Source organism: Panthera pardus, unplaced genomic scaffold (genome assembly GCF_024362965.1).
Source record: "Panthera pardus isolate Hobbes unplaced genomic scaffold, ASM2436296v1 HiC_scaffold_8, whole genome shotgun sequence".
Taxonomy (NCBI): Eukaryota; Metazoa; Chordata; class Mammalia; order Carnivora; family Felidae; genus Panthera; species Panthera pardus.
Genome location: NW_026527013.1, coordinates 137871116 through 137896137, shown reverse-complemented (window position 1 = coordinate 137896137; position 25022 = coordinate 137871116). Strand labels below are relative to the sequence as shown.

Below are 25022 nucleotides of genomic sequence, written 5' to 3'. Positions count from 1 at the left end.
CCCAAGGCTTTTAGTTGTAGACTAAATGAAATTCATTTGTTATTGCAATTCTACCTTGCTATTAACACAGGCATTAGGAAAGCCGTGCCCACTCAGGGGAATGTAAACAGATTGAGCGGACATGTTTACAGTATCGACAACAGCTGAATGTCACCATCAGGAGATCGTCACTTGTCAGAGCATGATGCTAATATACATCCAACCACCAGCAAATCACAAGTAGTCAGGCACTGGTCAGAACTGAAGTTGGATGCACCTAACAAGTTCAAGACCAAGTACCTTGTGTTTCAAATGGAAGGTTTTCTTTTTTTTTTTTTTTTCCATTTTTATTACTCCAGAGAATTTGCATAAAGCTAGTGATTATATGGAAGCGCTTGTAAAGCTTTCTTAAAATATACAGTGATTGAACCGGATTTTTAATGATGCTCTTAATGGAAATCAAGTAAATTTCAATGGCCACAAGGACATTAACCATCCTTGAGTATTTTGTTGGTTGAAATCATAATGCAAAACCAGAATATCTTAAATGGTAATTTTCTACAGACTCTCTGTTTAAGGCCTGCTTTCAAGCAGTTATAAATTTTATAATTATATAGCTAGTCATAAGCCATTAAGTTAAAATTAAACTATTGAGTTAAATATCTTTATTATTTTCTGTTTATGATTTTGGTTGGTAGCCTAGCATCTATGTTTCTCAATTAAGGTCCATCATATTATTGACCACATATTCAGCATCTGCCCAGTGTTTTACTTTGTTTCCTCAGAAAATACAGCAAATTCTTGTGGTTTGATTTATTGTACAGATGAGGGAAGGAAGGGTGCCCAAAGATTCAGGGCTGCTAGTTGCCATCATTAGCCTTCAAATAGAGTCCTTGCTCAAGCCCATGCCAGGTTCACTAACTACACCACACTACTGTTAAAATACATTAATTAATTATTGGCATTATTTCTCTAAGACTTAAATGTGCTTCATTTATAATTCCAAGGCATTCAGTGGTCATTTAGCCTTTAAAAATATACTCTTTTAATATCCTTATCATAAAAGTTCTACCATAGTTCCCTCTTCTTTTATCACAGAATCCAGCCATTTATCCTTTCCTCTTTCCTCCTTTCCTTCCCACTCCCTGTTTCTTTCCTTTTTCCCTCTTTAGACAGATGTCCTTTGACCAGCGTGTGGTAGACACTTGAGATACAAAGATGAAAGGGGGGAATAGAAAGAAAATAACAAAATTTAATACAATATTAAAGTTAGAAGTAAATAAGTGTGGGAACACAGAATAAGGAGCGACTGGAGACTTATGACAGGTTTCGAAGGAGGGTCTTTATTTGAGCTATTGAAAAGATATTGAATGCATCAGAGTTTTCTGGTGGAGAAGGGGAGGGAGGGGCTCTAGAACAACATGAAAAGTGTGCAAAGACACAGAGGAGTAACTTAGAAATTTTGTGTGGCTGTAGTGTCACTGCACTGAGAAAAACACCTGAAGTAGCCCAGTTGTGAAGGTCTTTGTAGGAGAGAGTCTGATGTTGTCCCTTGGGCTATGAAGAGCCAGTGGATTTTTCTAGTACTTAGGGTTGGAGGCATTGGGAAGCCCCGTTAGTGATCACACAGTAGTCTTCAAAGCCATGGCTGGGGTCAGAACCAAGACTTTGGGGTTGGAAGGTAGATGAATTCAGTAGACCTTGCTGAAGTGGAATTATGAATAAAGAATTGTACATGACCGTACAATTTGTATTACTTGACATCAGGAAGTAGGTATTATTCTACACTGATGCACTTTTCATATGATCAAAACACATCTCTGCAATACAGGCATATTATTGTGACCTTTCAACTAGAACTCTTTAAAAGCTATAGTTTTCAAACTTAGTTGTTAAACTCACAAAGGGTCTCAGGTCTTTGGAGGAAACTGAAGATGATGTAGGCATTTCTGGATTCAGAGGCTCTCAGTTTGCACAACTTGCTTTTGTATGCACAAAAGCCCAGCACAGAGTTCCGTGACCTCTTCTGTTTCTTAAGTCATGTTGGTTTGACTACCTCTGATTATGCCCCAGAAAAGCACATAAGCAGATGTCTTTAAAAGTAAATGTGTCCAAGACAGGGGCTTGGGACAATTGTGTGATATTCATGCCCTTAGTGTTGGGTCTTTGTGACGGGATTTTGAGTGCTCATTGGACTTTCTGCTTACTTTGGAGTTTGAAGTGCGAATAGTTTTTATATTTCTGACCTTTGCATAATTTAGGTGTACTCTATCATAGTAAACATTTTAAGCTTTATTGTGTGTTGTTTCTTAATATATACGATGAGATAGCTTTGACTAAATATAAGCCATGTAAATCTATATCCATTAATTTGGTGAACGTCTTTAGTCTGCGTAGCATTTAAAGCCAGGTATTTCTCTGCCAGCATGTTCCATTGAAAGGTTCGTTCCAGCTGTGAATGCTGGTTACCGGTTCAGCAAATGCTCCCTTGAGGTCAGTTCAGCAATTGTGCTGTGGTTTTGCTTTGTCCTCTGCTTCCACATTGTCAGTCTGTTGGCTTCCTTTGGCAAATGTAAAACAGTAGGCATTTATGTAAAATCATATAGCTGTAAGACTGACTCAGGAATCAGTGTCCCTAGAGTACAGAGTTCAAACAAGAGGGCAAATGACACACGTAAAAGGTGAGAGAATTAAGTCATTTCAGCCATTGAGGAAATAGCTTTCAGATAAACTTTTTAGAAAATAATGTTTAATATTTACTCTCTATGCAGTGTCTCATGAAGTTAATGATGAAATAATAGCTTATTAATTAAATTTAAGTTTTTTCCCATGAAATTTCATAAATTCAAAACCCTTTGTGATCCATAGAATTTTCCCTTTTTTCAGATAAAGGGTGATAACAGGTCCTGGTTATGTGCTCAGATTAAGATGAATCTTCTCAGTTCACATGACAAACACTGCTTTAAATTTTGTTTGAAATGTATAAGCATTGTTATATCACTATTTCTGTTGAGCAATATATTTGGGTTATTCTAAAATAAGTGGTTATCCCTGAATTTTCTTTAGATTACCATTCTTTTAGTTTTAGAACTTTAAAATTTTGAAACTACACATTTCATCAAAGTGATCACAGCTATAAAGACATTGTAGAAATATTGTCCTTAAGAAGATAGCATTTATGAAATGATATTTGCCAGTGTAACAGTTACTTCTCATTAAGTACAAAGATGATTTTTTTCAGCGTCTCTTCGAGGAAACTAGCATTGAAAATATTTTTGGATTTCATGTTCTGTGCAGGCTTTACAAACTGAGTTGAAGGCATGGGCTGACATTTGTCTTTTATAATTAGAATATTTTAATTCTGTACGTTTTCTCTTTGTGTTATTAAAGTACTTTTCTAAAAGAGCTCTAAGGAACAATAACCTTGTTCTGTTGAGACCGTTTAATACACGTTTAATACACGGACAGGAAAAGGAGATGATGGGAGAATCGGGGGCAGAGGTGGGAGGTGGCTTACAGAAAGGTCCTTGCTGAGGGGGAAGGTACTCTGGAGGAACTGAAAGGCTGGTGGATAGAGCAATTGTAGTAAAACATTTGGAAGCTCCTGGTGTGTGTGGAGAAAGGCATGTGTCAGTCATATGGGAAATGTGGGCCAGATATGCAGGGTAGAGAGGTGGCTCTGTGAGCTTTCAAGCCACATTATGGAGAGTCTTGATGTGTGCTTACTCTGCAGTTGGAAGTTCTGTGAGCCTAAGAGTCATGTGACCTATCTTTTGCAGTGTCCTTTCCTGCTTGCCCTGGGCTTTCTGCTCATTTACCTGGGAGAAAATAGTACCTGGTTTTGCCACTCTGGGATAAGGGGGCTTCACATTTTTAAATGATGAGCCTTCTTTAATGATACAAGAGAGAATGGAAGACAAACTTTATTCTAACAATGTGCCTTTACTGATGAAGAAATGAAGGTACTGAGGTGGGGAAGTCTAATGTCTTAGAATTTTCTTTTCAGATGTACATTATAAAAAAATTATGTGAATCTGGGTGTGTTGAGTTCAGGTGTCACAGCAAAAATATGGTTATCAGGTTAAAGTAGTAACCAGGAAACTGGGTGCAGGGCTAAGGTGTTCTTAGGGAGACAAGCCAGGTTCAAGGACTCTTGTGGAAGGGTCAGAACGGTAGTTCTTTGAAGTGCTGCAGCAATTTTCCAGCTTCAGGGGGAAAAAAAAAAACAGTTCCATAAATAACTAACTGGTGTCAGAGGATTGTTGTAGAACTGCTTAACTTGTTGGAGAATAAACTTTCCAAGCGTGTTAGAAGCATTTACCCATAGATAATGGATATACTCCATTCAAATGATTGTTGGTCTGTTGATAAAAGCAGGTCTTGGAGGATTTCTACTTTTCAACGTTGGTGTAGCTCAAATATTTGTTGTGACAAGGGTGCATTTCTTTAAAATAGTTCTGTAATTCATGCTGTTTAAATTTTTTTTTTAACGTTTATTTTTGAGACAGAGAGAGACAGAGCATGAATGGGGGGAGGGTCAGAGAGAGAGGGAGACACAGAATCTGAAACAGGCTCCAGGATCTGAGCCATCAGCACAGGGCCTGATGTGGGGCTCGAACTCATGGACCGCGAGATCACGACCTGAGCCGAAGTCGGACGCTTAACCAACTGAGCCACCCAGGCGCCCCTCATGCTGTTTAATTTACACGATTCCTTCTATCACTTAGGCTGAAATATTGATGTTTGGACAACTTTGGTGAGAATTTGATGATTTTTCTCTCCCTGAACATTAAGCATGACTTTCTTCTTTTAAGGAAGAAAGTATATTTTTGGCTTAGGAAGAATGTTTTTTTGCTTGAATAGATTTATCAAAACAAGAAAGAAAGAAAGAAAAAGAAAGAAAGAAAGAAAGAAAGAAAGAAAGAAAGAAAGAAAGAAAGAAAACAACCCTCTGTACTTATAATAAATATTTGTAGGTGTAGATGTGTACAATTGAAGGAAACATTTTATTATAATACTCTTTTTAACAAATAGGGTTTGTGGTGTTCTGGAGAATATACAAAAATAAGTTAAAGTGCATATATCTTGTCTCAAAATAAGCGTCAAATAATTAAAATAATGTGATTTAGAAGAAGATAACTTTCGCAGACATAGAGATACAAATAGGTTCAAAAGTTACTGACTGAGGTTAGAGTGTAAGTTCTCTTCCTGCCCAATAAAACATCTTTTAAAATTTCCAGTTTCTTAACCTGTTGTCATAAAAGATGCTGTCATAAAAGTGCCTGTGATAATGAACTCCTGCCCCTCGTATGTTCGGGAGGGATCTGACCACCTTTGGATGGGTCTATGTGAGAGGAGCAGTCTGGTTACGAAGCAGGTCTGGCTTCGTATTTTGGCTATTGTTGCTTAGAATATTTCTAAAGCTCCTTCCTGTTTGCACTTTTCTGCCCGGGATCTGGTAATGGGAACCCCTGTCTCAAATTCTGAGAAACGGCCCAATTATATGTAAAGATAGCCTCTTCAGAGACCGGTAACACCCTGTAAATCTTTGGAGATAGGGCTGAGCAGGCAGACTTTAGCTGACCTAGCTTACAAAGCAACAGAAGCTATATATGTGGTAACCTGTCTAGCATGTCCAGCTGCTTTATTGCCTCACCCTTAATGGTTTACTTCTCATGATATAGATCATTGACCCTGAGAACTCGTAGCCCTTGGCTAAGTCCCTCAGATTCTGGTGTAACACATTTCTCAAATAGTTTGAACAGCACATGAAGCAAACACGTACTAATTTGAACTTCACCAACATCCTTGATAAAGAAATCAGCCCAGCAATTACTGGAGAAGATAAAATTGAAAGGGAACATGAATTTAGATGTGCTATTAGAAATATTCCTCTATATTTATTTGAACATAAGCATGAACAAAGGACCGTATCATGACCATATTTTCTTACCTTACCCTGAACTTTTGTATGGGCTCAGGAGTTACAAGATTATGTTTCTTCAAAAATTGGTTTATAGTTCTGGTTTTTTCCTAAATTAGACTGATCTCACTCCATTTGTGATTCTTAAAGGATATTTAACGTTGCCTTTTCTTTGAAGAATTTGTAGAGAGACATAGAATGTGGTGAATAATTAGCCATCAGAAAGTACCAAGCCTATGACATCGTTTTGAGACTAGGCTAACACAGAGGCTTTGTCTGGGTGTATATTTTAAGCAGCAAGTACTCTTGGACTGTTAGTAGTTTAGTCCCAGTGGATTCTTAACAAAATGTCGGCTGTTCCATTATCTTGTACAAATATTTGGCACTGGAATTCTCTTATTTACTAACTATAAGTAATATAATATTTTTAAACCTCCAATCACCAGGAAAGGAAAAATAAACAACTGACATAGAGATACTTAGCACTGAAAGCTTGCAGAGTTTAGTATTTGACAGGGTAGAGACTGGAGTTTATCATTTATCATTTCATGAATGTAGGCTTTTAATCAAACTTTTTGTTTGTTATAAGTGCTGGATATGTAGTGTGTAGATAGGAGTCAGAAGGCACCGTGTTTTAAAAATATTAAGATGTCCAGTAAAGTATGTTATATTTTGAAATTGTTTTCATTTGCAGGGAGGTGAATCTCAGGTTGTACTAATTTTCCAAGATAAGCAAATCTGACTTTTCTGGTTTTCAATATTTTGAATGTTTCTTAAGATAAAACGGCCTGAGTTTTTAGTTATAATTTTTTTTAGCTATAAATTAAGAGCGTAGCAGGTTAAAATAATTTTTACAGTGTCTATAATTTTTACTTTTCTCTCAGTGAAATATATTCTTACTGAAAGTGTTCTGTGATACTTGGCTGATTATCCTCTTGCTTGCACAGAGAAACTTATATGACAGTGTTCAAGGAAAACATTAGAATTTTGTTTTAATGTAAAAGTTATTTTCTAGTTGGTATTTATGTAGAAAAACAGTTTGGAAAATAAGTGCCTGGTTTATTTGTGGTAGGTTGGATCTAGGGCTTTTGGTTTCCTTTAGATACTGTATATCTCAGAGTCTTCTCTCTAAAGGTGGAAGGAATGAAGATAGAAGTTTTGCAGTAATAGAATATATTTTCTATAAGATGCTCTTAGTAATCAAAAATATTTTTTCCTCTATTTCTCACTGCTTATAAAACTTAAAACTCCCCAGGGGTGCCTGGGTGGCTCAGTTGGTTGAGCGCCGACTTTGTCTCAGGTCATGATCTCGCGGTCTGTGAGTTGGAGACCCGCGTCGGGCTCTGTGCTGACAGCTCAGAGCCTGGATGGAGCCTGCTTCGGATTTTGTGTCTCCCTCTCTCTCTGCCCCTCCCCCACTCATGCTCTGTCTCTCTCTGTCTCTCAAAAATAAATAAACGTTAGAATAAAATAAAATAAAATAAAATGTAATACTCTTCACATTTAAACACTCAATACATTGATTGCTTTTATGTTTTCATTAGACTGATCAAAGCTGGAAATGAAAATCTAAACATTACTCTCTTTTCCCAAAAGTGAAAATTATTTGGTATTTTATACAAAAATAAATACTACTTTCTTAGAAATTTTATTATTATTGATTGTTAACAGTAAAGAATTAAAGGTACAAAAATCACTTTCATTTATTAGTACTTTCATAAAAGTTCCATTTAATGAACAGTTAAGCACTCATTGCCTACATGACTCGAGACTTCATTATAAAATTGTAAAATGTGAATAAGAATAAAAATTAATTTTACTATTGGAAAGAAGCTGATCTGACTGACTTAATGGAAGTTCAAAACATAAAAATAAGAGATGGAATTTCTGATATAACTTGTCAAGGATTTTACATAGCCAGTAAAACAGCATTTGTACCTTTAACTAGCCATTATAGATGGACAAAAAAAGGACATTTTTTTTTTTTTTGCCATCTTTAAAATTTTGAAATTATTGGCAGTCTTTTTTTTTCCAGCTGGGAAAGGTCAAAGATGGGAACATAAGGTTTTTAGGTCATTCCCCATCAGTTCAAAGATAAGAAAAGTTTTATATAAACATATGTGAACATGTCCCTGTGTGCATGTATGTTCATAAGTTGGGGGTCTATTAAATGGTAGATTGTGAGATATCGCTAACACCACCACCAATATCCCTAATATAATAACATGCTATGTGCCAGCCAGTATTGTATGTAAATTCTCCCAACCATACCATGAGGCTTCACTATTGTTATCTGCATTTTACAGATGAGGACATTGAGATCTAGAAAAGTGATTTGCCCAACTATTAAGTAGTAAAGCTGGGATCTGAATCTAGGATGTTTGACTTCAGAACCTGGGCTCTGAAAAACTTAGTGTTCTATTGCCTCTCACTTATGTGAGAATGTGCCTAGCTCCATTTTCTCTTTTTAAAAATAGCGTAATGATGCTCTTGCAATATTTTTTGAGAAGTAAATTATATAGTATAGCATTATATAATTGTATATTACATATCATATAATTATATAAATTATATAGCATGTAAATCTCTGGCACAGTAAATTATTTATGCATGCATATGTGTGTGTGTATGCACTCACATACACATATTTGCATAGCTATATTAGTATACTTGATTTTTTTACACACATTTAATATACTTTTGTGCACTTACAATGTTATATACTCATGTGACTTGAGTATACAAATATATCTCTCTCTCCAGCAAGTTAACTAAAACCAGGCCCCTCTCATTGAATGAAATTGCCCACAAAACAGAATTCTAAGCTTCATAATTTTTTGACTGAAATGAAATATCATGGAAAATAATCCAACTCACACTAATCTGAGAAGACTGTATGTGTGGTTTTAATGAGCAATGTTCCAGGAGAGATCCGAATTGCCAAACAGGATCTAGTAATACAGAGAGACCCCTGGGTTGGGTCTATAAATCACATTTAAGTATACACTTTTGTATTTTGTTGTAGCACTCCTATTTTAAGCTACTGAAGGTTCATTTAGCAAAAAGATGACAGCACCTGAGCACGAAGTTTCCATTTGCCACCCACCGCCTTTAGTTCCAGTAACCGTGAAGTATAATTGGGCCACTTAAAATTCGCCGCCTGTTTGAAAAACGTTTTCTATGTAGAACATAGAAAATCCTGTCTCCAAGCTTCTTCTCTTTGGTGTCAGGGCTTCAGGGGGACTATTGTTTGTTTTAATTTTGCTTTTATTTGTATCAGAGTGCTTCATGCACATAACTTACAGTTAATTTCATTCTCAAGGCCTTATTACAAGAAATAGTAGTCTTACGCCATCTTCCACTCCTAAGTGGCAGCTGCTCTCAATTTTGTTTTCACAGATTCCCTTGGAATTTACTTCCCCATCTCTAAATCTCATATTTATGTAAATTCTCATTTTTAAAAATTTTTAGCTGTAAGCACTACCCACTGACTTCTTATGCTCAAGAACTTATTAAGATGGAGAACTGGTGCCCTTTCCTGCCCTCATGCCCCAACCTTTCATGCATACTTCCTATCATATCTCAACACGGACGTGTCATAACTCTGGATAGATCAGTGCTTAGGATTAGGACTATGTAAATACTATTCACAGCTGGGCCAGGAAAGTACTGGGCTTAATTTTTCTTTCTGGAATAATACTTTGTTTTTCTTGGAATTAATAACTCTATTTTCTATGTATTTCTGTGTAATTCAACTCTAAACTCCCTCTGGTATAACTGTTCTCTTTATATGTCCAAATATTTGGGGCATTCTATCAATTTTTTTTTTTTAAGAAATCTCTCTCAGAACATTCTAGACATGCTCCAGTCTAGGCCCACTGAAGCTTTTGCATCATGGGCTATCCCTTTACTACCATTCTGGGATTTACTTTGTCTCTCTCTTATTTTAGATCCCTGTTTTTTGGATTCCAAGTCATTGCCATTTTCTGTTCAGTCTCTCATTTTAGGAAGCACATCTTTCAGTTGTTTGCTGAAGAGGAGACAATTTTTTGAAGCCTATATGGCTAAAAATGGCTTTATTTGCCTTTTCATGATAATTTTGATTGCTATGGAATTATAGGTTAGAAATCATTTTTTCCCTAGAATGTTGAGGACATTCCTCCACTGCCCTTTTGCTTCCGGTATTCTACTGAGAAAGCCAATGCTTATTTTGGTTCGACTGGAGTTTTGAACCTTTGTGGAAAAGGTGTGTAAATTTGAACTTCAATTCTTTTTTTTAGTACGGTACTTTATCCTCTACTGTATCCAGTGTCCCTAGTCCTGACACTCTGTTTTACTGTCTCCAGACATGAATGAATATCCCCAACTTCCGTATGGGTGGGGTTGGGTAGTCACCCAGCTACCTGGTGTGGGGAAAGGGACCTGAGGGGTCTCACTTCTTCCTAAACAGGTTTGCAACAAGTCATTCTTTAGCTCTACCTTCATCCACTTTCAGTGGTATCCCAGCTGCCAATATCTGAGCATTTGGGGGACCCTGTTGTTTTCAAATTTCTCCACTAGGTTACGACTCAGCTTTTGGGGGACTGTTGATAAATTTGTACATTTCCAAACTATGCTTGTTGCTATCTCCTTTTCCTTTACCTCTGGGAATATACCTTTTTTAAAAAAAATGCCCCTCCCCCCTTTTTTAGTGAAATTTCAGGAGGGAGAAGGGATAGGGACATGTATTTATTAATCTGCTTTCTTTAGGGGGAAATCCTGGGGTGGATGGTATCAGGGAACCAAATCATTTTTATAAATAAATGTTTTTTTAGGAAAGGACTTCCTTGAGATTTTACTATTTTGTCTGTATACATATAATGAGATGAAATAACCTTTAATAGGGAGGAATAACTCTCCTTTGTTTCTCTTGGGGGATGCATTTACCCACAAGTCACCAAGGGCTTAAATAGGAAGGTGGGATTTGATGTCCTTCTCTTCCTCCTCAAATATTTCCAATGGACAAAGGGAGTGGTTAACCCTATGCCATTCTTCCCATATTGTGGATATTGTGGCCAATCTTAGTTTAAAATAACAACTTGATTTCAGTCCTTTTTAAAGAGAAGTTGGGTTCCCCACCCACTACTTCCTCCTTGGCTTCCTAATAGAGATGTTTGGAAAAATACCAGCTATATTCGCATTAGATAGGGATTTCAGTAAAGATTTTGTCAAATAGCTTGTAGGATTAGACATCCTTTAGTGGGAGTGCCGCTGATAAAAGGAAATGAATCATGTTATTCACCATCCTCCTCTGATCCTAGCACATCTACTCAAGAAATAGGCCTTGAGTACGTGCACTATCCCAGTCAGTATGTTAAGTATTTAAGCCAGAATGATACGTCTTGTCCTCATTGAGTTTATACTCTACTAGGTGCTATGGTACGGTTACTACTAGCTGCTATTTAGGGAGTGTTTACAACCCAAGAACACTTTACCTGATTGAATCCTTAGCACAACACCGCAAGGTTATTTTTAACATTCTCATTTTACAAATGAGGAAACTGAGGCTTAGTGGTTTGCCCACATTCATCCAATTGATACGTACATGAGCCAGAATCTGGAGGCCAAGTCTATTTTATTTCAGATCCCATGTTCTTCTCATTTGTCTCGTTTAGAAAGAGTCAACAAAGCAACTTCACATACAGTGTTTTATTTGATCTTCTTTTATCTAACCTAGGGAGGGCTCTCAGTTCTTAGCTGACAGTAATTACCCTCAGCCTGAGAGATTTGGTTAAAAAAAGTCACTAATTAATTGCATATTTTGGGGTGTGTGTCCTATTGCCCGCTTGCCTTATTTGATGCAGTTTTCTTTTTTTCATGAACATATGCTGAGAGATAAAGCTTATCCATAGAACACAAATTTTGGTTGAGTTACAGTAGATGAACTTAGCTATTTTAAGGAACTCTGTATTGGATCAGGTTTAAAGCAAATAAAATAGTTTGTCATGCAAATGATCGCATTCTGAATTTTTTTTTTTTTTTTTTTTTTTTTTTTTTTTTGTATAAACACACAGCTTCACATTCTTCATTTGTCGAAAATGTTCAGTTGTTGGTAGCTGAGGAAAGCTCCTCTCATTTAGCTTCATTAAATCGTCCCAATTGTTTAAAGGCACACCGGATTATCATATAGTAACCCACAAAAAAAGACCATAGTAAAACAGAAAGGCAACATTTAAAATTTCTTTAAATGTGTAAGCAGAAGTCAAGGGGAGTCAAACGTCAACAGGAAACAGTTCGAATTAGAGAATCTCAAGGAAATCTGAAATTGGTCTTTTTCATTGGTAAACTATTATTCCCACCAAACATTTATTGACTAGTTGCTGTGTGACAGGTACTGCTCAGGTACGGGGCATAAGATAATGTTTAAGAACAAGATCCCTGCCAGGGGCGCTTGGCTGACTCCATCCATTAAGCGTCCAACGCTTGGTTTCTGCTCAGGTAATGATCTGAGGGTTCGTGGGTTCGAGCCCCATGTTGGGCTCCTTGCTGACAGTGCGGGGCCTGCTTGAGATTCTCTTTTTCCCTCTCTCTCTGTCCCTCACCTGCTTGTGCTCTATCTCTCTCTCTCAAAATAAACAAACTTAAAAAAAAAAAAAAAGAACTAGATCCCTGCCAGGCAGAACCAGTAATCAAATAGTTAATGAGCACTGTGTCTTATGTGTGAAGCACCTCACTGGTTTAAAAGCCAAAGCCTCTGAGGCCTGATGTACCACAGTGGGAACCCTGCCATACATGGAGGGAAGGAGAAAAGCAAAGTGGTAAAGAACGAGAGAGGAAATGCTGGAGAACCATAATGAGGAAAAAAACGGGTCACGTTGTAGGTAATGCACTTCCTCTACGGCAAGGAAGGACAAGTCAATATTGGATTGCATTTCACACACTGGTTCAGAATAACATTTGTATAATGTTTTGCAAATTTAAAATTAAGACATTTTTCAAACCACCCTCCCATCAACCTTGATGATAATAGCAAAGAAGGCTTTATTTCATCTTGACCATACAGATGAGCAAACTGAAGTCAGGCCGGTTTAATGATTTGCCAGAGGTCACAGAGTGTGTTCAGATCTGGGTTTGAACTTCAGTCTTCCGACTCCAAATTCTGAGCTCTTCTCAAGTTTCAGGAAGGAGATGAGAGTAGCTGGTTGGTCTGCAAACTAGATTGGCGCAGACCACCTCACCCAGGCATGTGCAGGGGGATGGTAGATGTAGACGTGCAGGAGAGACACAGGCTAACGCCGTCAGGGGAGATATGCACATGTTCCCAATACTGTCGAGGACAATGGAGGGCTTTTTAGTGAAATGTGACACGTATGTGCACTTCATACCATAGCAAAGGTCAGCAGGAGCCATTGCTTTATTCTTTGCTACCTTTGTTCTGTTGAAATTATGGATTAGCAGATGCCTCACTCAGGTCCAGCCCTTAAACAAAATACTGGCAGAGGGATTCTCTGGTCAATAGTCAATCTGAGGATGACCATCTAAGACTCAGAGCTCACCGAAAAAGAAAAAGTAGGAGTAAATGGGGTTGATCTCTCTTTGTTGTGTTCACAATGGATTTGGCATTTAACATTTTCCTTGGAATTAGAAGACTAGACGTGTGAGGCCAATACAATGACAACAAAGCAAAGGCATCTGACCATGAGGCTGCAACGTTGTTTGTAAAAAAAAAAACAACAACATATATATGTATAATTTGAATTAAATTTTAGATTTAATTTAGTTCAAGGAGGTTTTACAATGTTGATGAAATGTGCGTTTTCAATCTGAAGCTGAAATAAATCTGTGCTCCCGAGTATAAGTAGAATAAAGACAGAAGTATTGTTTTATATGAAAGAACTTGCATCCAGTGACATCATTGGAAATCTGAAAAGATAAAATAATTTTAGAGTTTTCCCAGAGTTAAAGCAGTGTCCAACTTATGTGGACTTCTTCTTTCTCATGATAGATAATCTCAGTTTTGAGTTTTTAATAAGCAATTGTTTTAGTTATATAGGCTTTATTTATGTATTCCTGGAGATGCTTAGGTCATCATGTTGCTAGCCCATTGTAATGCTCACCATAAGAAATCAGAGGTGCTGGCGTGTGAGTAGTTACTACACTGTTTGGATCCATAGGCCTGGCACAGTTACCCAGGTATTACAAGTATTGCTTACATCTGGGCACTTTGCCCTGGGTTCTGTGCTTGGGGCCCTTCTGCTGGCCCTTCACTGGCCAGTGACTCCAGGAGGCAAGAAACAAGAGAAGCGACTCAAATGGAATTTAAAAGGATATAAAATCAATCCAGAAATCTGCCTGGTGATCTGCAAGGCAAAGTAAGGTTATCTCCTGACAAGCAACAGTGTCCATGTCTATGTTTTATTTTAGAGATGTCTTGCTTTTCAGGGCTGCTTTGGTCTTCATTGTAACCTAACATCAATTTTGAAAAGAGTTTATTAGATTACAGATTTGAGAAAACAAGAATATCCCATGGTATAATTTTTCTCTAGAGTCTTACTCTCTTGCAGGGTCTTCTCAAACGTAGAAAAAATTGATCTAGTATACAATTATTGAATATTTGCTCTTTGTAACATAAGGGGAAAATGTAGTATTGTTCGTGTCTAGAAATCTCTTAAGTAAGCCATGAAAGAGAGTTTACAGAAAAACTGACTTAGAGTACTGTGTTCACAAACTTTCTTCTGATCATCATTGTAAGGCTAAAATCTTTAAAGTAAGGCAATGAGATTTGAGTAGATTGATGCTGACCAGGAGTACTGCATATATTGAAAACAAAAGTGCTAAAATGGAATACCTTAACAAATATCACTTTATCTTTTGAACCAATTTTTATTTTCAAACCATGTTATGATCTACGAGATTATGCAGCTACATATTCTTTATTTTTTTTATATGAAAGAAGCAAATTAAAACTAGTAGCAGTGACTGATGTCTTTAAATAACAGGGATATATCCTGGAAGTAGTAGAAAATCAGCTCAGTTTTCGAGATTTCTTATTTCCTCCTCCCCTTGGCAAAAATGATGAGCAAAGAAGCTCAGTGCTCAAGTGTTGATGGCTCACAATCCTGTATCAGCCCATCCCTGCTACCATGCTAGCTCAGCAATTGTTTTATTTAGCAATTTTTTTTTGTTATCACACCTTTGCTTTCCTGCAGGTCGTTTTTTACAAAACAGCCAGAATTATGTTTTTATAATGTACGTCAGATCTTGTCACATGCCGCTGGATTTTGATTCCACTTTGAATAAAAGCCAAAATCCTTTTTACTGCCCATGAAGATCTGGCTCTTTACGCTCCTCATCGTGGTCTACTTACACTCCCTGTACCCACCCTGCCTCCTTCTGTACTCCAGTTACCAGGGAATTTTTAACGAAGTAGCGTGCTCAGATAGGTGACCTTGCTCTTAATAGTTCCCCTTCCTGGATTGCTTTTCCACGAATCTTATCAGCATTGCCTTCTTGTCATTACTGACTCTTCCTAAAAATCACCTTCGTAGAGATCACCCAGTCCAAGGCAGCTCCCAGTCTCTTACAGTGATATCACTCTGCTTTGTTTTCATTTATTCTATTATATAACAAATCTTTATTGAGCACCTGCTTTGTAACAAGGGACACAGTAAAGTTCCTGCCCGTAAGGGAAATGTCCTTCCAGTAATGGGGGTTAATCACTAATCATCACTGCCAGGGACCCCCCACCCTGACCCAGTGACGTAAGATGCAGAAAGCGCTGGTATTGTTTTATTTCTGCTGGAATTTAGTGAAGAGAGCTTTTAGACAGCCCTTTCTTTCTCACACTTTTACCTCCTATTTCTGCAACGGTACCTCCACAATGGGAGAGGTGTCGGTATGGCTTAAGGGACACAACTGCGAGGGTCTTAGCCCTCCAGAATTCGCTGTACACATTCTTGAGCAAATCGCACTGCCTACTTTCTGCATTATTTTCTCACTTATAAAATGAGGTAGTCCTATCCATTTCACAAGGTGTTTGAGTGAATTCATCATGAAAGTACTTGATAAAATAGAGCACCAGCCAAACGGCCCATGTACGTGAGTTGTTGGACGTTGTCTGCAGATTTCTCTAAATTTGCTGACACGTCTCCCATCTACTCCCAAGGGAGCTTCTTGACTATATGCCTCTGTTTTCTTGTCCACTGGATAAACAATGCTGAATAATATTTAGCTTGTGTCTAATGACTGCATCTCGTTTTGATTCTATCCTAACAGCATTAACTGTTTGTTCTCCTACAGTACTTTGGAAGTTTGCTCGTCATTTTCTGTGTGGAACTGGCTTGCGGTGTTTGGACGTATGAACAGGAGATTATGGTGAGTTCAAAGTGGGATACAGTTACAATCTGGACAATCTCTAGTGCAGACTTCTAAATCACATACTTTGGAGTTATTTAGGCACATGATTATTAATTTGAATGTTTATACTATATGATAACAATGATGGTCCCAATACCTCTGAAAATTAACATTTTCTTGTCTGTGTCTAAAGCATAGTTCCAAATCATAATTTGTAATGTTTTATTTGCTGTACTATATGTCTTTAATTCCACAGGTTGCTTAAACATGGATACAACAGACTACAAATAATAGGTGTCCTAAAATAATTGTGCCAACTTCTGAGTGTGTAATAGGAAAGATTTGTGTTTGCAACAGGATCTGGGAGAGCTTGGAAATCTACATGTAAGCCTCAGAAAATGCCCACTGCAGCTGTATGCTGATGAATAGGAAGCATGCAGCTTCTATTCGCAACAAGCTGAGCCATCTTCTACTTTAAGAATTATATTTGAGGAGTTGCTGTGTGTTTACTTCAGCCTAGAAACACTCTGCTAGTTTGAGACTTGGCTACCTGAAAACAGCTCTGAAGCATTTTTTTTCTTTCATTTTATCAACTGAAACAAACTTTTATAGCTATGAATGAGAGAAGGAACAAGGGTCAGAGTCTCTGTCTTCAGATTTTACCAGTCTTGCTTGGTTAATCACTTGCTCCTCACCCTTGCACAACACTAGGCATTATTACTTTTTTAACGTTTGCCCACGTCATTGATGAAAATTGGTGCGTTTATCGCCAATGAGGTTGAACATCTCTGCATATTTGATTGCTGGCTGTTTTCATGGTGGCAGGCCAGATTTTTCCACTGCGAGCATCTTGGAGTAATTCTGTTTCAGGAAGATGATGTTTTTCAACAAGTAGTCCTTGGACTGTCTACAGCAGGAGTCACCCAGGGCAGTCTTTAAAATGCACATTATAGGGCACTAGGCCAGAATAGAGGGGAAAGCAGAGGAAGAAACGGCAGGCACCAGGCATCCACATTTGTGACAAGTTCCCCAGGTGAATCCTCAACATTTTAACATTTAAGAGCTTTTAAAAAGAGAGAGGTTATTTTGTATTTATTTCAGAGAGGCATTTCAGCAGTTGTGTAATAAAATAGACGTGTTTTGGTACCGATACAGTTGTTGAAGATTCTGTGGTGAATCTGTTACTGTCCTGTGAGACTGTTTTGAATCCTAAGCGGTAATTAGAGACTAATGGGTCCTTTGCATATGCTAATTTGCATGTAAACGATGCTTTGGCACAACCGCCTCTCTGAACCCCTCCGAAAACAGTAGTGCTTCCCCTGTCTGACAGCTCTTAGTAAGAAGAGAGAATTTACGATGATTTTTTTTTTTTTCTGTTAAAAATTGAAAAGTCAGGGCAGGTTCTAACTAATTTTAAGAAAGTTAAAAACTTTCTTTAAAACGAAATCTCCTATTAAAATAGGAATGTTCTTGCTGTCTTTGAGAATCACGTTTTCACTCCATCCCTAGAAACATTGTATATTTAGGGGAGTGAAAGAGTAGTTCTTCCAGACTCAGTTTCTATGCTTTACTGATAAAGAGATGTTCTCTTCCAATTTTTTTCTTTCTTCCCAAGATACATATATCTTCTTGACATTCAAGCAATAGATAGTAGTTGTATAATTAACCTCTGATCCCGTCAGCTCAGCTTTTGATCATGTTCTTTTTGATAATTAAAGGTTTTTAGAAATAAGTTTGCTCTCTATGGATTTTAAAATGGTTTGTATAGTTTTTATGTCATACTGATATTTGATAAATCTCCCAAGTTATAACAAATATGAAATGAATTAATTTAAGGTATGTGAAAGTAACTGTTTTGATTCTAATATAATCTAATTCTAGAAGATACTTTCTTCTGTTGTGTTAAGGGACAGTCGCCACATACCTTCTTGGTGTCATAGTGGTACTATATGGATGCACACCGCCATTTCAGTTGAGTGCGTACATCACTGTTTGCTTATTCAAATCTTCCCCACTAAGTCATCAGGATAGAGCAGGGGTTGTTTGGGCTGTTTAAAAGAGAAACGTGGAAAATGGTTCTTTGGAAAAAAAGTTTGTCAGAATTTTTTTTATTGCTTTTGCTCTAATAGCAGTGTGAAAGAAAAGTGCCATTAAAGTTTATTAGCTGCCAAATTTTGCAGAACCCAGCCTTTGCATAGAATGGGCTTTGTGCTCTTAGCTGTTCCATGCAAGGAGCCAATAACTGTGTGTTTTCCTTTATGGCCAAATCACAGTATGTTGTGCCAGAACCTCAGTGATCTCTGTTTCTTGCCATATTTGGTCTCAGATTGATTGTGGTCACAAGAGGGAAACAACTTATATTTATTTTGTAAAATAAAATTTAAAATAAGACTATTCTGATAACCAAATCAAGAGATTTGACGTCAGTCTGTTTCCCTGTTATTTCTGTTGCTTATACATAGTTACCTCCTATTCGTTCTTTCTCTAGAAAAATCAATAATATTAACTGTTTCAGATTACAAATTTCTAGAGAATTTATTTCCTTTCTATGTATATTATGTTCAAAAGCATATGAAATAATAACTTATAGTGAGTAGCCTGAGTTTTGGTTTAGTTACCTGAAATATGTCGAAACCGTGCGAACATGGAGTATACCTGGTCAGACCATTTTTCGGGGGGAACAGAGTTGTGTGCCCCAGTGTTGGCATGTTTCCTTTTATATGCACATTTCCAAGTATTAAAAAAGAAAAGTAACAAAGGAAAACAATGAAGAATTTCTGTGGTCAGGAATTTTGAAACTACTTCTATTGGTATTACTGTCTTTTAAAAGTAAGATTTCAAAACAGTCCTAATCTTGAGTTAGCGTCAAGCTCGTTTGGCTAAGTTTGGCCTGTATTACCCGATAGATCGGATATGGATATCTGTCCAGTTTCCCAGTTACGTATTGTAAACCTAATACCACATGTGTGGTGAGGCTATGATGTGTATGCATCAGTTTCTCCTCTGGCATTGTAGATAAAGCACTGCATGATATGCTGACTAGGTTTCTGGCCAACTGTTGGGTTGTGTACCTGAAGCTGTCATGATTAAACACTCTGTTAAGGGAGACTGTGCTAGGTGACTGGGGGCAAGAAGCACAAAAAGCGCTTTAATCTGAGAGGTTTTCTTTCTAAAATTCTAGCATGCACCCGAAACCCAATGTTTGGAAAGATAGTTACACACTTAATCCATAGTGAAGCTTGACTTGAACTGAATTCTTTTCCTTCTTAATTCTTATCCCATTATTTTAGTGCTATAATCTGCAGTCACTTCAAAGACCAACTCCATAGCATTCTGAAATCAAATCAGAGGACTTTTCTGGGCAAAGATCATTTGTTATGAGGAGCTCTTTAGCTGGATCTGTAGGATATACAGTAAACTGCTTGTTTTGTGACTTTCTAATGCTTGATATTAGCATTAGAAATATTAAATGATTTTGCTTTTCTTTCCTTTGCTTAATGTAAAGAACTTCCTCATTTACTGCAAACATCTACACATAGAGATTGTTTAATATGTAGCTAATAACCTTGAGCTTAATTTAGGCCACAAATATAAGTTTAAAATAGCATCTGTTAATTGCAATACATTCCAAGTGTGTGTATGAGTCTGTGAGTGATTGTATTTATGAATATGTGAACGTTTGCGTTCCTGTATGTGTGTGTTTGTGTGTTCCAGCTGTTGATATTTTGTTTGTTATCTCCAGGTTCCAGTACAGTGGTCAGACATGGTCACTTTGAAAGCCAGAATGACAAATTATGGCTTACCTAGATACCGGTGGCTTACCCACGCTTGGAATTTTTTCCAGAGAGAGGTAAGTGCTACAGTGTCTGAGGCAGAGGGTATGGAATAAATGGCACACTTTCAAAACAAATGTTCAAAGCTTTGGCTTTGGTCATTTTCTCTGTGCTGAAAAGTGAAGCCTATGATTCAGTTACCCTGGGTGGAATTCTTTACTGAGAAATACCTTAAGTAACTCCATGCCCTTCTTTTCTTCCTGTGTGTACCATTTTTCCCTTCATTTCACATGCTTCACATATATTTTAAGAATTTCTTAAGAGCCATGTTGCTAACCTACTGTGAAGTTTTATGAGAGTTTCTTGATATATATCCAAGTTTTATTTGAATACATAATTTTTCACAACCTTTAGGGCTGTCTTTATTTTTAAACAGTTAATTTTTAAAAAAATAATGGTTCTTATTGGGGAATTAAGCATCAGTATATCATTGAGAACATAAGCTTTGGGGCACCTGGGTGGCTCAGCCGGTTAATTGAACGTCTCTTGATTTCAGCTCAGGTCATGATGTTGCAGTTCATGGGAAGGAGCCCTGTGTCAGGCTGTGTGCTGACAGCATGGAGTCTGCTTGGGATTCTCTCTCTCTCTCTCTCTCTCTCTCTCTCTCTCTCTTTCCCCCTCCCTCATGCTCTCTCTCTCTCAAAATAAAGAAATAAACATTTTTTTTTAAGAAGCATGAGCTTTCTAGTCAGATCTTGGTTCAGATTCTGGCTCTGCTCCTTAATATTACATGAGCTTCTCTCATTTACTTAACTTCTTTAGCCTCAGTCTCCTCACCTGTAAAATAGGGATAATAAAATGACCTGCCTCCTTGGATTGTTGAGAAGAATAAATGGGATCTTAAGCTTGATCTCATTTAGCTCAAGGTTATTAACTATAGCATTACAAAGCACAGACGCTTTCAGCTTTTCTTACCCAACTTCCATAAAGCCCCATGGATATCATCTTCTCAAACACAGACTATATTTAGATGCTTAAAATTCGGTGACTTGAAGTTAACCGCTGATCTTGCTTCAAACCAAGCTCTCTGCCCACGCAGTTTTCTTGTGATTGGAGATGCTGGGGTGACCAAGTATACCTGTTTCCTTTCGTTTCCTTTAGAGCTGGGCCACAACTCATGTGAGAGGCAGCATCTTCCATGATAGATATCCAGCTTTCTGCTCAGTTCCTCTGTCTGGAATATGGGCAGAGGTTCAAGTACAGGATAATCTCCAAATTTGGCTCCTTGTGTCACAGTTGTCGAGATGGTGAAAATTATCATAGTGACACAGATTTCCTATTTATTTAAATGCTTCCTGACTTTGTTTGTTTACTGTTCATTTGTACTAAAGGCAACGTGAAGGGAAAAAAGGTGAGGCCTTAGGGAATTTATGTTAAGATGTGTTCAGCTACTGCCCTGGGTGGAAGCTGTCCAGAGCTCCTTATGTTCTGGGATTTCTGATGTAGACCAAGATAAAACAGGCTAGAAAGCAAGGTGAGTTTTTTCCCAGTGGCACAAAGAGGGGCTTTACTTAGGTAGACGAAGTAATGATAGTACATGTTTTTAGCTTTGTTGCCTGGTAAGTTCCCTCCTCTGTATCATAGGCCCAGTTCACCCGAAAGGAGATGGCAAAGATCTCTGGGCACCCCGAAAGAGTCTTTTAAAGCCCCTATGTGTTAGTTTGCTAGGGCTATGGCCATAATAAGTTACCACTGGGGGCTTGAATAACAGAAATGCGTCGTCTCACCGTTTGGAAGGCTGGAAGTCTGAGATCGAGGGGTGCAGGGGTGACTTCTTCTGAGGCCTCTCTCCCAGGCTTGTAGACAGCAGTCTTTTCCCTGTGTCTTCACGTCGTCTTCCTTCTGTATGTATCTGTGTTCAGATTTCCCCTTCTTATATGGATGTAAGTCATATGGGAGTAGATCCCACCTTTATGACCTTCTTTTAATTTAATTACACCTGTAAAGGTCCTATCTCCAAATGTGGTCACATTTTGGGGTGAATTTTGGGAAGGGAGAACACATTTCAGCCCATAACACCCCTCTCCCAAAATAAATTGTAGAGCTAAAAGTGACCTGGTGGGGCCCCAGTTTTTCTGACCCTCATTCAGTGCAGTTCTATGCATGTACCTCATTTTAGTGGACTCTCACTCAAGCCTTAGTGATCTTTATTTCATATATTTTTTAAAAACTCATTTTTAAAGGTGTATTTACTTATTTATTTTAACTTAATGGTTGGAGTACAGGCTTTGGAATAAATAGGCTCCTGCCACATACTGGTCTCTGCAAGTTACTTGGCCCGTCAGAACCTTTCTTTATATGTAAAGTGGTGGTGGTATTTTCCAGTTTCACAGGATGCTAGCAAGAGTGGCCCTCTCTCAATAATGCGGTTTTAAAGGTGGTGAGAAAACCATGAGAAGAGGTAAACCAGTCATGCCTAGTGTCGTGGAGGGACCACTTAGGGGAGTTCTCAGGGAAAATTTCATTACCGATTTAGTATCTCCTGTTGACAAAGAAAAACAACTATGTAAAAAGAAAAAAAAAATGACTCAGTGACTTATTAATATTAAAAAATATATCTGGCACTGAACATGGTATGCTTCAGTTATTTGGAAAAGTCATTTCTGTGGAGCACCTCATTTCCTGACCAGGCCAGATAAATGGGCTGTTCTATTGTGGACAGAGCTTGAGTTCCAAGAACTGTACTTCTGTCGTCAACATAGAAAAACACATGTCCTTAGGAAACGAGAGAAGTGGGTTTTCTCTGAGTGCAAGAATTGAAAAAGCCTGCCTTGGAAATATAGTAGTTTATGATTTTTAGAAAGTGAAGTCTTTTTACTACGTATGTTTTTTATGGATACTCAAGGCCTTTTGTAAAATATATGATGTCAAATTATGTTAGACTTAATTTATGATCTTTATGGTATATCTGTAGCTTTTAGAACAAGTTTATAAAAGGAAAGTACTAAAAATATAAAAAATGTTTCTCAGAAAATTTTAGTATTACTCGTGGCATCAGTAATTCATCATTTACAATAGTCTGAAGATTTTTTTTTAATTAGTTACTTAGGCAAAAGGAAAAGTGTAAAATGGTTTTTAGTATTTTCCTTGTTTCATTTTACATGAGAAGTTCAAAATTCCTCATAGATGATTTTAGTTGGATTTTGAATGCTGGATTGTGCTAGTTTATGATACGGTGTTAATCCTGCACACAGATTGGTCTGTTGGGCTACATAATTTGCAGAGCCAGTCACTCTTGGCAAAGTTCTTTTCAGTGATTGCCAGGAGTCCTTGTTTTTGACCGTAGGGAAGAGTAACTCCCTCTATCCAAGGGCAGAAAATTATCATAGTTAATTATTCTGAATCTAATCTACATATATCCTTAAGCAGTGTTTCTAAACTTTCACCAGAAAAAGTTTTTGCTAATCCTTGGTGAAATCAGATAAAAAGAAACAAAAGACAACAGTAATTTTCCTTCAATCCAATTTTATTCAAGCTAAAGGCATATCATTTCTTCTGAGATCATGGTGCTAGAATATGATACTTTATTTCAAGATTCTCATTCAGTTAAATAAAAATTTGTTGTCCAAACCTGTGTTTATGTTTTGAAAAATTTTTGAAAATTTAGTGGTTAATCAATCCAAGTTGGGTAATCTTTGTGATGTGGACTTTTGGTCAACAACTCTTTCTACAGAGATAATGGAAACTTGTAATTTAATGTCTGAAAATATTAAGCAGTTATATTAGTTAAACCAGGTGATATGCAAATAGATGGATCAACTGTTCTTTAGTAGCTAAAGTTTTAATGGTAAATATAGGATTCTTGCTAATGATTTTGTTACTGTGAATGTTCAGTCTGCTGCTGAATGATCACTTATGGAGGGCCATACAGTTGTGGAGAGATTCAGCCATGCCTGATCTGTCTGCATGTGTTATGAGCATTATTGTTCGAAGTGTTCCATTATAGGGTCCTTGGCCGCATTTTTGTCATCAACATAGAATGTACACACATCGTTAGGTAATGAGAGAGGTGAGTTTGGCTCTGGGTACAAAAATTTAAGAAATCTAACGTTTAACCTTCTGTAAGTTAAGAAAATATTTTTGTAGTTGCTGAGCCTGACCAGTCATTCTTTTGCAGTTTAAATGCTGTGGGGTGGTGTACTTCACCGACTGGCTGGAAATGACAGAGATGGACTGGCCCCCAGATTCCTGTTGTGTTAGGGAATTCCCAGGATGTTCCAAACAGGCCCACCAGGAAGATCTCAGTGACCTTTATCAAGAGGTAAGGCCATATGTTGTGAACTTATCATGCATACAAGATTTCTTATAATGACTTTTAGGTAAAGAATTAACAATTTGCCAATGAAATTTTCCTCTTCTATCTAAATATAAAGGCCCTTAAAATTATTCTCTAATTTGTGGAGAAACAGGATAGCACTAAAAATCAGTATAAAATCATCATGTGTTAACAAAGGAAATCGGTGGGGGGTAGGGGGTGCCTGGGTGGCTCAATCAGTTAAGCGTCCAACTTCGGCTTAGATCATGATCTCGTGGTTTGTGAATTCAAGCCCTGCACCAGGCTCTGCGTTGACAGCTCAGAGCCTGGACCCAGCTTCAGATTCTGTGTCTTCCTCTCTCTCTGCCCCTCCCCTGCTCACACTCTGTCTCTCTCAAAAATAAATAAACATTAAAAAAGAAGTTAAACAAAAAAGGAATTGGGGAAGACTAGATTTAGAATCAATTGGATTTTAAACCGTATTGTCTAGAACCAAGTTCTCTTGCCTCCTAGGGATCCTTTGGAAACAGGTGCATGCGGAGTGTATAAAGAACTCTGAATATTTCAGAAGACAAGGTTCGGAGTTCTTGAACAGACTATGTATTTTAGGGCCTCCACAGAGACGAAAACATATGTAGGGAAAAAAAATCCCACTCTCCAGGGAAAACGTTGTCCTCTACTCTTCAGTTCCCCCTAC

The 25022-nt window shown here is 37.6% G+C and overlaps 1 protein-coding gene across 2 annotated transcripts in view; it reads left to right on the top strand.

The window, feature by feature from the left end:
* TSPAN12 (tetraspanin 12) overlaps positions 1-25022 on the top strand; it is a 64940-nt gene that overhangs the window by 18847 nt on the left and 21071 nt on the right. For both annotated transcript variants that reach the window (XM_019452550.2, XM_019452551.2), the window contains exons 5-7: positions 16181-16255; positions 19980-20087; positions 24188-24331. In XM_019452550.2, coding sequence (XP_019308095.1) covers positions 16181-16255; positions 19980-20087; positions 24188-24331 — 327 coding nt within the window. The remainder of the gene's footprint in view (positions 1-16180; positions 16256-19979; positions 20088-24187; positions 24332-25022) is intronic.